The sequence below is a fragment of the Mus pahari genome, chromosome 10, assembly GCF_900095145.1.
Source record: "Mus pahari chromosome 10, PAHARI_EIJ_v1.1, whole genome shotgun sequence".
Lineage (NCBI taxonomy): Eukaryota > Metazoa > Chordata > Mammalia > Rodentia > Muridae > Mus > Mus pahari.
Window position 1 is genome coordinate 47150350 of NC_034599.1, and position 14807 is coordinate 47165156.

At 42.0% G+C, this 14807-nt stretch overlaps 1 protein-coding gene across 3 annotated transcripts in view; it reads right to left on the bottom strand.

Annotated features, from left to right (window-relative positions):
* Nucleotides 1–1884: 1884 nt before the first annotated feature.
* The window catches only part of Zc3h12c (zinc finger CCCH-type containing 12C), a 56959-nt gene continuing 44036 nt past the window's right edge, over nucleotides 1885–14807 (bottom strand). For all 3 annotated transcript variants that reach the window (XM_029543124.1, XM_021206362.2, XM_021206363.2), the window contains exons 4-6: nucleotides 12605–12839; nucleotides 9807–9913; nucleotides 1885–9275 (exon numbers count right to left, since the gene is read on the bottom strand). In XM_029543124.1, the coding sequence (XP_029398984.1) occupies nucleotides 7879–9275; nucleotides 9807–9913; nucleotides 12605–12839 (1739 nt within the window). In that variant the 3' untranslated portion in view covers nucleotides 1885–7878. The remainder of the gene's footprint in view (nucleotides 9276–9806; nucleotides 9914–12604; nucleotides 12840–14807) is intronic.

Here is a 14807-nt window from a genome sequence, read left to right on the forward strand (position 1 = left end):
TCACAGTTGGGGGTCCGTCACAGTTGGGGGTCCGTCACAGTTGGGGGTCTGTCACAGTTGGGGGTCTGTCACAGTTGGGGTCTGTCACAGTTGGGGTCTGTCACAGTTAGGGTCTGTCACAGCTTCTATGTCACCACAGAGACTTGTTCCTGAGAGAGATGGAGAATCTTTCAAAGCCAGTTGCTCCTTGTCTTCCTAGGGTTCCTGGCAGCTAGCTTATCCTAATATCCCCGACAGCCTCGGCTGGGTTCACTCCCAGAGGCAGTTAAGGATGCTCTCAGCTTCCCAGTTGCCTCTGAACTGGGGGATGACAGGAGGGTGGCAAAGGCCCAGAGCCAGGTACTTTGTTTTGAATAAATTCAGCATTAAGTTGCATTTTGTGACAGTTCTCTTTCGTGCATTGATGAGTATTAATGCATAACCATGGATTAACTCCTCCATGTGTGTGCTAACATTTGTCTTCGGACAAGACTGGACCTGAGGAAAAGAAAGGACTAGGTCTAGTTAGCACTGTACTCCAACTCCTGCTCTTTGGGCTCAAGTAGTCCTGGGAAGGCTAGAAGTCTTCCCTCTAAGTGATTTGATTTATTGGTTTTGGAGATGTTGGAGTCTCTGGCAACTAAGAGCACCAAGGCTTCAACGTGTATGTGCAGTCTGGCCAGAGCACAGTCCGAGACTGCAGGTGAAGAAGGGGCAGATGGCCAGCTGACACTGGCCAATGGAAAGTACCAATTGTAGGGACAACCCAGGAGGAAAAAAGCAAAGGTCTGCAAAGTGACAGAGGAGGAAAACCCCACTAGAATTTAATCAGAGCATCCTGTTACGATGACCACAACAGAAGTAGGATATTTCCACTGACCAAAGTGCCTGCCATTGGGTCAAGAAGACAAGCTCTGGAGATCAGCAGGGGTCCCATTCTCTGTCTCAAGGCTCAAGAGCAGGGCCAGGCAGCACTGTACTCATCTGTCCCTGCCACTGAGTTCTCCTCCTTCTCATGCTACAAACAGGAAAAAGGTGTCAGTGCCACTTTACAAGGGGCTTTGGGAAAGACTCAGCTCATCTGCTTGATCTGGCAAACTGTTACGGTGTTCTGTTCTCTCTCTCTCTCTCTCTCTCTCTCTCTCTCTCTCTCTCTCTCTCTCTCTCTCTCTTTTGTTTGTTTGTTTGTTTGTTTGTTGTTGTTTTTTTTCGAGACAGGGTTTCTCTGTGTAGCCCTGGCTGTCCTGGAACTCATTCTGTAGACCAGGCTGGCCTCGATCTCAGAAATCCGCCTGCCTCTGCCTCCCAAGTACTGGGATTAAAGGTGTGTGCCCCCACTGCCCGGCGTGTGTGGTGTCTCTTATCATACTAACGTGTGCAAGATGTACTCAAGCACATGAGTTTCACATGTTGACCTCTGCCTACAGTCTTTCCCAATCTCTTAAAGAAATGAAACATTGTCTATAGTCAACTAGGGTTTTGAGCCTCAACTAGTAACAAAATAAAACCTATCTATTATTTGTTTGGTCTGCTGTTTTTTTTTTTCTTCTAATACTTACTCATATTGACTGTGTTGATTTTGAGACTCCAGTTTAACTTACAAGAAAGAGACCTTGAAGGATGCACATGGAGCCTGCTTAGAGTTCACAGTTCCCTAAGTTGGTATGCCACCCCAGTCTATAATGCCCCATGAAGAGAAGCCTGCTCAGAACCTTTTAATGCCCTGCTGGCCTTCATCAGAACAAACACACCTATACTCTCCAGCCTTTCTATAAACTCAGTGGATAAGGACCCTGCCCACAACCACATTGTCTTAGCTAAACAACCAGACACTTCAGACTCACTGAAACAAAACATCTTAGAGACTAAGAGAAAGAAAACACTCTTAGTATGTTTTGAGTCATGACTAGTTTTTGACATTTAATTTCAGTTTAATAGGAATTCATTGTGGCTCTAACATTTACATCAATGCTGAACATGTGTACAACTTTCAGAGTAGCCCAGTGTCATTAATCACAGAATCTGAGAAAGCCAGGGGAACAGAAAAGGAAATGCTTTGTTTATTTAGCATCTATGCTGTCATATGAGATCTATTTTTTTTTTCATGTAACCACCACCTACCACAAGTAAAATGGATATTTTAGAATCCCCCCCCCCATGGCAGAATCATATCGCTATTTCCACTGTTTTTGGAATTGTAAAAGTTCTATACAGAAACATACAGAACAGATAGTGATAAACAGAATAATATGTTTATAAAATGGTTGCTCTAAACATATTCATTACCTTATTTTTCCTGTAAGAAAAGCTTGAAGGATGAGTAAGGAAATCTCTACTGGCATACAGCTACAGTTGGGAGGAGTAGAAGACCTGTCAGTGGGGGCAAACCCTGTCTGCAGTATCTGACCGTTTGCGAGTATTTCACAAGAGGATGAAAATTTATAATTAAAAAATGCCAGAGGAAGTATACACTCACACACACACACACACACACACACACACACACACATACATATACCAATGTATGTGTTTATACCTTACAAAACAACCACATACTTCTTTTTCTTAAAGACATGAGCTGCTTTAGTTAGAAGTGGTAAGCTTTTCTGGGAAACATCTTGTTGTTCACCTGAAATACCTGGACAGAAAGTTCAGTACATGGATTAAGATATGAAACTTTACAGGTTTGTAAGGATTGAAAACATGCATAGACATTTTCTACTGTCAAATGGTCAAAACCTGAAGTTGTGTTTAGGTCTGAAGGATTGAGGATCCTAGGGGGAAAGCCACGTATAAATATGACAGTGTTGACATAACATGGGTGACAGGCAGGAGGTGAGAGGGCATAACAGATAAAACATCAACACTGATAAAGCCAGGACTGCACTCCAATTCTAAAAGAAGGTGTAACTACTTAAGTAGGCGGTAGTTTTCGTAGCTATTTAACAATCCTGTAAAGATAGTGTTATTGCTGAGATACCATGAATGAAGCAGTGTGAACGAGCATGCTCAGTGGTGTGTACCTTCAATCAGTTCAGACTCACAGGTGACCATGAGAATATCACTCCCCTGACAGTCCCTAAGGTATCTAAACACTCCATGGTGAACATTTAGACAGAAGAGGCATGTTTCTTATTAAGAGTGACAATGTAACAAATACACTCATTGGTCTAGTCAGTTTTAAACATTACAGAAAAATCTAAAACTGTGAAGTTACAGTGTGTTAATCTTTAAAATCACTTGTAAAGAAGGGGAAGTCTGTTAAGTATCAGAAGACAAAAACCTAACAGAAAAATGTAACTGACAAATGCAATCTTGAAAAAAATGTGAATGAGTTTTTAAAAAGACTGGTTTTTGGCCCACAAGGCCACTAAGAAACAAACGATAAAGGAGTCCTATTTAAAAATAAGAACTTAAGCAAAATTCCCAATACTGACACCTTTCTTTTATAGATTTCTTGGTGGCTAGACAAGTGACATCTCAAATGATGAGTACGATGAACTTAACAAATGCTTTGATGTGACTGTTGCACAGTCATCTTCTGAAGGACACCAGTGACTTATATCATACTGCCTCTAGATGGCTGCTGAGATACAGCTATTGTTGATTATATTAACATGCACAAGAGTTTACTGCTTAAGATGTCTGGCTTTCTTCTCTCAAAGACAGGGCTGGGGAATGGCCCACAGGTTAAAACTGGCCTGTTGCTTGTTTCTGTAAATAAAATTTTATTTAAAAGGTTACATTTTCATCTCTATGCTACCTGTGGCTGTCACACTGTAAAGGCAAAGGTGTACAGTAAAGAGAATATCTGATTCTCAGAGAAGCCTGAATTATTGACTACCAGATCCTACAAAGAGAGCATCTAGAACACACGCATCCTCCTCGTCACAGGTACCAGACCTCCTCGAACTCTGGTGTGTGGATGACTCTATCTTCTAGGCTTATTCTGTCCATTGGTGTGGATCCTGAAACTTTCATATCACAGCGGGGGTTCACTTTTAATATGTTTGGAACATAATCATTATCTCCAGCCATAATCTGCTTGATGTCAGGCATTCTCTAAGAATTAGAGATTAATACAATGGAAGAGCCATCTGGCAACAGACAGACTAGAAAACTGTGCCTCTTATTTTATCCTGAATAAGGAATAAGGGCAGTAAAAGGAGCAAAACCCAAATACATTTTAGAGTAAATCCCAGTAAGTCAGGGAAAAAGGTTTCAGCATTCAAACACAGGCAGACAGACATATCAATATGTGTGTGCATGTGTACACACATGTGCGTGCTCACTCCCATACACACAGTCATACTTACATTCATTACAAACTAAAAAATACGACATGAAGTATATTGTTTTATAAATATATTACTGTCTATATACATATAGATACATCCATAAAAGACATGTTAAATAATCATTTGTATAATCAATACTACTTTTGTGTATTTAAAAATTACACATTCTATTAAAATTATCAAAATAATCTTTAAAAATACCAAGAATAAAACCAAGTGTTTCTTTCCATGTAAGAGGTTCTGAATCTTCTCATTGGTCAAATAGACCCTAGGCTTGGTCATTCACAACTCAAAGACACCGTTCAATCAGGAAAATGTTATCCATTAAAAGACAACCCCCTATTTTTAATACTTCATAACAAATGTGTATATATAAAACACCCTCTTTAGGTAATTACATATTTTCATAAATGTATTTTCATAAAAACAAAAATTCAAGTTGTCACCAGTATCAAATATTTTACTGGCGACCATTACTTTCACTGTTTAGGTCAGTGACAAACTCCCATTAGGATTAACAAGACTGAAATGTCTATATTACATGCAAGAAAAGAGGAAATTCTGAGGGCCATTTTGGCCAGTTAGGTACTATTCCCTCTGGACTAAGACACAGGGACAGCAAACTGCTATTACTGCATAAAGTACAGTTGACTCTCTATTATTCAGGGGCAGAATATTCCAGTCTGAGTCCTTTTTAATCAGCTGACCAATTCTGACTTTTATTATTCACTAGCACACCATTTCAGGTTGTTTATTTATTTATTTATCTTAGCTAGTCTGATAAATAGAAATTAGAGATTGGGAAGAAATATTCTAGCTAAAATTAAGGTTTATGATCAGCTACAAATTTGATAATGGACTCCTTTTACTTATTACCTGAGGGTTTTGTTTTGTTTTATTTTGAGAAATTGATGTAGATAAAATCTGCCAGTTACCTTATTCTTAACATCTGAAAGCAGCATTGGTGCTTCATCAGAGGGGACAGACTGCCCTCTTGTCATAAGAAAACCTTTTCTTAGCACATAGCCAATGGCACTGAGAAATGTAGGAGTGGGTGGGTCAGAGCTACCCACTCCATGACACACACTGGCAGAGATTATAGTAAAGATGAAAAAGAGGGCAACTTCAGCTAAAAATGTAAGAAGGCCAAATTTTAAGTCATATCCTTTTTACCTAAGGTCTCACTTAAATCATTTTAGTCAAGTATGCCCATTTCCAAACAATCACAGTGCTAATATGAAGCAAAAGTGACATGTTCATTAAGTGACTTCCTAGCCTAGCCTCACAATGTGGCTGGGTAGCCTGGGTGAGGGGAACCCCACATTTGCAGCCCTGTTCCTGGGTAAGAGGAACCCCACATTTGTAGTCCTGTTCCTGGGTAAAAGGAACCCCACATTTGCAACCCTGTTCCTGGGTAAGAGGAATCCCACATTTGCAACCCTGTTCTTGGCATTCACTTAGCCTCCACATTTCAACTTGTCCTTCAGATCATGACTGAGAGAATCAAGGACAGTTTCATAGGTCGGCTGCGTCACTCCCAGACACAGCACTTGGGAGGGCTGGGGTGGCACCACCTGCAGCACTCTGGGGACAGATGAGTGCCACGCTCACTCAAACACAACAGCAGTAACTGTAGAACATCACTTTCCTGAATTAAGTTTGCTGAACATGGTTCAGATTATTGGATATGCTAATATGCACAATGCTGTTTAGAAGCATTTACTGTGTACCCAAATCCTACTCCATGCAACACACAGTGTCACACAAGTAGTGAAAATGTTATCCTAGTCGAAGATGCTTGGACATTATTTTCAGGCAGCATTTTACCTTTATTTTAAGTTAAGTTCACACTAGGTAAGTTTTAGGAAAAAGAAAATGCCAATAAATTTATTTAATATATTTTAATATATAAAACTAAGACAGACACCTTTATTCACCTTGTTACTTTTATTTTCTATCCTATTCTAGACTTCAATTTTCCTTTAATTTTTTTTTTATTTAAATAAGGGATAAAATGTTGCCCAAAAGTCTAATTATAGTTACACATTTGTGTTTTTAACTAGATCTACAAATCAAAATAGTTCTTATTGTTAAAAAGATACAATTTGTATCAACAGTAAAAGGTACTTTCTGGTTTCCAGGGCTTTGCCTCTCTCAGACTGCAGAAGCATCTAGACCAAGCATCCAGGCTGACTACAGGAGCAGAGCTGGACTTGTTGCTGCAACAAGTAAAATCAGAGGCAGCTTCTGTCCATCCCAACGCTGTCTGCACTGGCCATAGAGCCATCTCCGATGCTCAGAAAGGTCACTACAGCAAGCAAAACCCATGACTTTGCAACCAGAAATATCCCTTACTAATACTAGAACAGACTTTAGTCTGTATCTAAAACTACACTATTTGTGGCAAGAGTCTGGCCTTAATAATATAGCAGGCTCCCCAAAAAAACTACCTTCAGGAAAATGGAAAATATACAGTATCTTACAAAAACTTTAAGTTACCATTTACAAGTCCTCCGTTGCCATTTCTATAGTGCAGTATCAGTAAATGTTGCATATCCTCAACACATCAGACCACCTCAGGCCAGCCTCAATAAACAGCAGGAAGCTAGAGTGTATTAAATATAAAAGTTGCATTGAGAATACTTGGATTCATTAAAAGCAGGCAAGTACTGAGAAAGGGCTATTCACCCAGTACTGTGCCTCCCACAAAAAGACAGAGGTTAAAAATGCATGTTAATGGAAACCAAGGACTTCAATCCCATTTCTACTGTCAAAAAGCACATTTCAGTTAGAAAGCAAAGCCCTAACCTGTAATAGTTACAGCTTTTGCCTTATTCATAAAAGAGAAAATGGAAACATTTTTTTCCATTGATTGCATCTGCTTTTTTTTAAACTGACCATTTAAAATAACTAATTTTCTTAACAGGAAACATCCAAACAAAAATAAAATAATAAAAAGTGCCATACCGGGAATCACTCTAATATGTACTATTTCCATTTTAACATAACTGGAAGCTTACATTTTTTTTTAAATATAAAGTCAGTGCTGTAGTATATCTTTGTTCCTATAAATAATGATTATAGCACAAAGAAGCCCACTTTCCCCAAATAAAAATAACTTAAAAAGCTGTAAAGGATTCTAGTTACGCTTGGCTTGAGGACATAGTTTGCTAGGTCTAGTCCAGTACCTCCCCATTCTGAAGGTACTGCAATTGCTTGCAGTTGACAGACAAACACCAAGTTAATAAGACAGGAAACAAGGATAAAAAGTGCTGCATATAAACCCCTGATGCACCAAAGAGGAATATCAAAGATCACACATACATCTATTAAATCAAACTGGAGAAATTTCCAGCCAAGTGTATAGCTTTAAAAAGGAAATGTTAAAAAAAAAAAAAAGTTTGAATGTAAAGCAATCCCGTGATAAGTGATAAGCCCACCAAGTGGGTTCCATACAGATTCCATGATGCAATACTTCACATAAATGGATACTATATAACCTCCCTGCCGAGAAGGAGATCACACGTGCTATTGTAGCAAACCCCCCTCAGCAACTGAGCTGAACAAAAGCTACTCAACACCACCAAGATGCGTCATGCTTTCAGTAACCCAGCTGCGATTTCTCCACTAGGATGGCTGCAGCGAGCTGCTGGGCATCCGTCACATGAGGGTTCCGTTTCATGACAAGCCTCACGAGGTCAGGGGGAAAGATGTTGCACAAATTGATAAAAATCTTCTCTCGGTTGTCCTGGTACCTTGGAGGATCGTGTGGCATTCCACAGTAGGGGATTCTCCAGGTGGGCTCCTGCTGCTCAGGCAGGCTCTGGAAGGTGATCGACTCATAGCATGGGGGCGTGGAATTATCGGGTAAGGAGTAAGTCTGCCGATAGCCATATGCTTCCATCCCATAGCTTGGCCTATCCCAGCTTCCTAGACCTTCCTGGCGAGAATAAGGCTTTCTTTGTCTTGAAGGAGAACTATCATAGAGTCGAGAATCAGAAATGCTGTCTATTCTCGTGGCCACTAAGGACCTCCCTAGGTGTGGTGCTTTCGAATGTGCTGAACTTGGTGGAGAGGGGTAATCGCCAGGACAGCTGGAGCGGGCACCCACGGCAGGGTGCTGCAGATGCATAGCCAAGTGTGGAAGAGGACGCTTGTGATGGAACTTTGGTTCTTCATGACTGTAACTCTGAACTCTGGTTAAGGGGTCGTGGAAAGTCTGCAGGAAGGGCTGGGAATTAAGGCGGCTGTGGGGGTGCGTGTGCTGACACTTGAGACTCTCTTCCAGCTGTGGGTCAGGAGAGCTGACATAGGAGCGGTCACTGTACCCCACATAGGAGTCGCTGCTCCCACAACTCACGCTCCCTTCGCTGCTGCAGTCTGAAGCTACAGAGTTCACCCTATAGTCAGTGTCTAATGAGAAACGCCTTTCAGGACTCCGGGGGCCTGAGATACTCAGATTAGAATATGCATTCAACATGGAATAATATCCAACGTCAACAGGGGAGTCACATTTTGGATACTGTTCATAAGGCATTGGCGTTCCATGATTTTTGGTTGCCATCATCATTGGAGGGTATTGTCCCTGTGGTCTTTGATCCTGAGGTGGGAAATGAACTCCAGATGGAAGGCCATTGCTTAAAGGTGTAGTGCTTTGGGGTTTTGCAGTAGGAGTGGCCGGGATACTAACTAAGGAAGGTACAGACCTGGTTTCCAACTTGTTTTTGGTGGGAAGCTTCTCCTCTATGTCTTGGTAGACATGAGTCCTTATGCTTGGGTCTGACTGTCTCTTTGGAGCACCTCGTTTAACATCCGAAGTGCTATCCGCCTTGGTGCTGCAAGGAACACTGTTGCTTTTCACCAGTCCCCCTTCATTTGTAGTTTTGGCTGCTGTATTTCTAGACATGGCACGAAGTTCATCAGCCACTGACCGCTGAGGCTGACTGCCCCTTTCTGGGTGGTAATATTTGCACTTGTGTCCATAGGTACACTTCTTTCCTATGAAGATAAAATCAGTTAGGAAAGCAGCTCACCATGAGGTCCTGCACAGTCAGTGAGGCAGGTCTATCTGAACTTGTGTAACAATGGCAGACATGGGAGCTGGGCTAGGTCTTAGTGTGTTCCTCACTCTCTTTGGTCTTCTTGCTTACTAGGAAGAGAACCAAGGGAGCTCACAGTTGACCTCTCAGAGCACATCTGCCTCTTCTCTTCCAGGTCTTTACAACTGGGTAAAGTCTGCTATGAAGAGCAGCAGAGCTACGCTTACCTGATTCATACCTACATAAAAGAATTCCTAATTTTCATTCATTCCCATAAAGAGTAACTTCAAACAGAATTAGCACTACTTTCACTCTGAGAAATCCTATATTGAACCCAAATAAGTAAAAAACAATTGTTTAAGGCTAGCACACTTCCTTAAATTTATCTATAACCAAAAGAAGCGCATAGTAGATAGCATATGAAGTTTTCAGTGTTTATCAACACGCTGGACTATAAAGGCACATGTCAAGTATCCATAAGGACAGTTACCATAGGGACAAGGCTGCTTTTTGTGCTCAGGAACAATGGGTTTCTTCCTCAGAAAATTATCCAGACTTGGGCCATGTCTGCCAAGAGGGTCATCTGGGGGCATGAACCTGTCACAGAGATAACAATAAAGAATGACACACAAAAAGAAGGTTAATCGAATCCTAAAGATATATTCATTTATTCTTTTTCTTTTGTTTTGACTAATATTTATAAAATTAGAAAAAAAAAACCAACTTTAAACCACGTTCTCCTATAATGCTCCATTCTCCCCTTAACTTGTATCTGTTTTAATTTAAATAACTTTTGTGACAGCATGTGCTACCATCCTCCCCCCCATCCCCCCGTAGACCAGGCTGGCACCAAACTCAGAAATCTGCCTGCCTCTGCCTCCCAAATGCTGGGATTAAAGGCGTGCGCCACCACTGCCTGGCGCTACCATTTTTCTGTCTTCCTCTCAGTCTTAGGATGCTTGTAAGGATTAGAGTACTGATTAGCAGGGCATCTTAGGAGAGCTCTGTCAACAGCCATCCGGCAAGGGAATGCAGGGAAGGAGGAGAAGGGAGGGACAGCAATGAGGACAGACACCACTGTGTGCCAGATGAGCCTCACACAACCACTGCATTCCAAGTACAGCTCCAACTTAGATCCATCAATAATTCTCACTCAGGGTCAGATAAATTAAGTAACTTTGTATCTGACATCCAACTCTGAGGTCAAGATTTAAGTGTACACAACTCTGAAGTCTGTTCTCTTCCCATTGGAGCAATGACTTCTCATCTGAGAGAAAAAGAAGGTGCGGAGGTGGGACACGCCTGTGATCTCAGTTGCCAGAGGCCAAGGAAGGAGGGTGCGACTCTTAAACCCTCTCGACTTAGAGGGCAGGACTCTTAAACCCCCTCTTGGAGGGGAGGAAGCTAAGGCAAGTGGATTGCACATCCAGGCTTCCTAGACTTCAGAATGAGTTCAAGGCCAGTCTGAGTTAATAGAGCGTCTCAAAAAGACTAAGAAACAAAAATGTTGAGGCCGTAATTGAGTGTGGCAGCATGCTTGCCTAGCATGCATAGGTGAGGTCCTGGCTTTGATCCCTGCTACTAAAAGAAGGAACTAAATCTAAGGACATAAGCATACCATTGGATTGACTATCAAATGGAGGAAAGAAAAATCCATATATCATGCACAGAAATAAATTTGAATACTTGTTACATCTTTGTTCTAACTTGAAATAAGCCCAAGTGTTTACTTGCAAAATGAGAATGTGAGCAATAAAGAAACTCAAGAGGAACACTCAAAATGGCTAAAGAAAGCACTTAATATGCAGTGTCACAATGACAAAAGAAAACTTCAGTAAGAAACCTAGAGTTAGAGTTCTAGGTCAGCGGTACCTCACATGTAACCCGTCATCCCCAGGACTGCTAAATACAAATATTGTCCGTGTTCACTCATGTTTCCATGACTCTCTTTCCTTTTGAGAGTCTCACTATGTAACCCGGGTGGTATTGAACTCATGATTCTCCTGTCCCAGCCTACACAGTGCTGAGACCACAGGTGTGTGCCAACCCTCACTTTGCACATTTCTCAGGAGTCTTCATAACAAGTGCAAGCAGTGGACACTGAGCAATGCTGTGGCTTGATGGGGCTCTCTACAGTGGGCTTAGTCTCCTTAGAATCCCTGCAGTTTTAAATGTACAAACTAGCTCATTTGGTTTTTGTTTCTTCCTCATTTGTATAGTCTAAGAAATAACTGAAGAGTGTAAAGATACTTTGAAGCTTTTGCTAAATTGTACAACAGTTTTCATGCATTTAAATGGTTTAAGCTTACTTATCTTTCTGTGCATGGGTGTTGGCCAGCATGTGTGTCCTATCTCTGTGCATGGGTGTTGGCCTGCATGTGTGTCCTACCTTTCTGTGCATGGGTGTTGGTCTGCATGTGTGTCCTATCTCTGTGCATGGGTGTTGGCCTGCAGGTGTCTTGCAGCATATGTGTAAGTGCTCAAAGAGGTCAGAGGAAGTATTGGATCCCCTGGAATTGGAGTTACAGATGGTTGTGAACTGTCATCTGGGTGCTTAGAATTCAACCTATGTCCTCTAGTAAAGCAGACAGTGTTCTTAACTGCTAAGCCATCTCTCCAGCCCTAGTTTTTATATATCTTTAATAGAACAAGTGTTCATATTTTTATGAATTAATCAGGTGAGAAAATAAACTCATGTTGGGTTTAGATTAACAATAGGTAAATGTCTTCCACATGTTTGTATTTTTGCTTCTTGTAACTTGTGCCCGTTTATGCCAATTGCCCATTTACTAACTTCAAGTCTGCATTCATGACCACAGTCTTCCTTCAGAAAAAAATAAAACCTGTTAAATGTGTGTGTTTAGTAAGCTATCATGCTCTAAGTGAACTTGACAGGCATTTTAGGGGGACAGATATTTCTGTCAGCCAGGCCCTTGAGACAGAGTCTAAGAAGCCTCAGGGAGGGGCACAATGCTCACACTGGCCCTTCTATGGTACAAGTATTCAGTTGTTGGCTCCCATCAGGATTAATGGGAAATTGGTAGTCAAAAGAAACCTGTCTCCCAGCACAGGGGAATGCCAGGGCCAAGTAGTAGGAGTGGGTGGGTAGGGGAGCAGGGGCGGGGGTGGGGTATAGGGAACTTTTGGGATAGCATTTGAAATGTAAATAAAGAAAATAATAATAAATAAATTAAAAAAAAAGAAAAAGAAACCTGTCTCAGATCTGGTCAGTGGCCAAAGGGAAAGGCTACAACTACTGCAGCTGCCGAGGACAGTCGGCTTACTTACTTGTCATTGACAAAGGAATACATCAATAACCGCTCATCTATGAACTTCTTCCATTCTGGTTTTTCATTTGCCAAATCTCTGTAGTTATCATTGGACACAATTATACCATCAGACTCAAAAGCCAGCTTCACGATGAACCTGTCGTCATAGCACACCACTCGCCTGCCCTGGACACGTCGTGATGGCGTGAATACCAAGATTTTTTCCTTCTCTAGTTTACGTAAAATTTCCTGATCTGCAACAAGAAAAGGGTAGAATTTCAGGAGTAAATACATAATTAGATACATGATGACTTTCATTTGTTGAGAGGTTTTCTTTTTAATTAAAAAATATTAGCTGGGCAGTGGTGGCACATGCCTTTAATCCCAGCACTCGGGAGGCAGAGGCAGGCAGATTTCTGAGTTCGAGGCCAGCCTGGTCTACAAAGTGAGTTCCAGGACAGCCAGGGCTATACAGAGAAACCCTGTCTCGAAAAAAAAAATTTATGTATATGAGTGTTTTGCTTGATGTAGGAATGTGCACTGTGTATATCTGGTTCCCACAGAGGTCACAAGTGGTTGTTAGATCCAGTGGAACTGTACTTAGAGATGGTTGTAAGCACCATCTAGGTGCTGGAAATTAAGCACAAGTTCTTCTGAGCTATCTCTCCAGTTTCCTGGTGAGGGTTTTGTCTTTTGTTTTTGTTTTAAAGAACTAGAGTGTATAGATTATGACTCTCAGTTGTCAGATGTAACATAATCTGTAACTCAACAATAGGAATTTATTTTTTTTAATTTTTAAAAATTTTTATTGGATATTTTATGTATTTACATTTCAAATGTTATCGCCTTTCCCAGTTTCCCCTCTGGAAACCCCATATCCCTTCCTCCTAGCCCCTGCTTCTTTGAGGGTGCTTCTCCACCCACACAACCCACACACCCACGCCCACCTCACTGCCCCGGCCTTCCCCTACACTGGGGCATCGAGCCTTCACAGGACCAAGGGCTTCTCCTCCCACTGATGCCAGACAATGCCATCCTCTGCCACATATGTGGCTGGAGCTGCTGTGCTCTTTGGCTGGTGGTTTCATCTCTGGGAGCTCTGGGGGATCTGGTTGGTTGATATTGTTGTTCTTCCTATTCTGTTCTTGAAATTTTGTAAAAGCTTTCGCGCTGAAGCCACAAGCACTCAGGTGACAACACAGACTCTTAAGCACTGTGTCAAAGGGACAGTCACACTAAGCTGTTATTTGGTTCAGTTTTGAGCAACAGGCACATTCCTTTCATTTGTGGGTATGTTTTGTAGGTTTTGTTCCTAACTAGGAGCTGTGATGGTGAGAGAATCGGACATGTAGTAATGAAGGAAGCAAAGGAAACACTGCAGAGCACAGGTTCACAAGAAGGAAGGCAGTGGGTCAGACGTGAGTGCTGCTATAGTCATGGGCATCACACGGTCTGCATCCTGGCCTCTGAAATGTGCTAATAATTGCCAATTAATAATTTTCAAAAAATACACCTCTTCAACAGATTTTTTTCTATAGTTATTGCAACATTTTGGCCCTCTGTGCTGAATCACACAGGTACCCCACTTTGTAGTTTACCTAGCTACTTGGAGCCCGTATAAAGCAAGGGCACGGCCGCTCCAGCATATGCTTGCCTCTTTTGTAGATATGAGGGACAATACAGCAAGAGACATCTGGAGAAGTACAGAGCAAGGAGAGAAAGGAGTAGGCTGAAAAGGGCCATGGTGGGGGCTGAGAGGGTGAGAGAGGAAGAGAAAGAGAGACACAAAACAGAGCAAAGAGAGGCGACCAAGAGAGCTCACTCACGGTGGAAACTGTGTGGTTCTGTGGGAATGAGAAGCTGGCGAAGGAAAGCCTATGAGATGGAGAAGGTTAGAGCAGGGGTGAGGCAAGAAGAACTGAGAGGAGTGGCAGGAACTCGTGTGTGTGTGTGTGTGTGTGTGTGTGTGTGTGTCTGTCTGTCTCGGTCTCCTTCATTCCCTCCATCCCTCCTTCCCTCTCTAAAACGTTCTATTGCAACCCAGACAATGGCAGTCATATAGATTGGGTAAACAGAAACTCAAAGCATCCCTAGTGTGGCAAGTACCTGCACAGCACCAGGAGCTGTGTGTGAGGAGCAGCTGTGTGTGAGGAGCAGCTGTGTGTGAGGAGCAGCTGTGTGTGAGGAGCAGCTGTGTGTGAGCAGCAGCTGTGTGTGAGGAG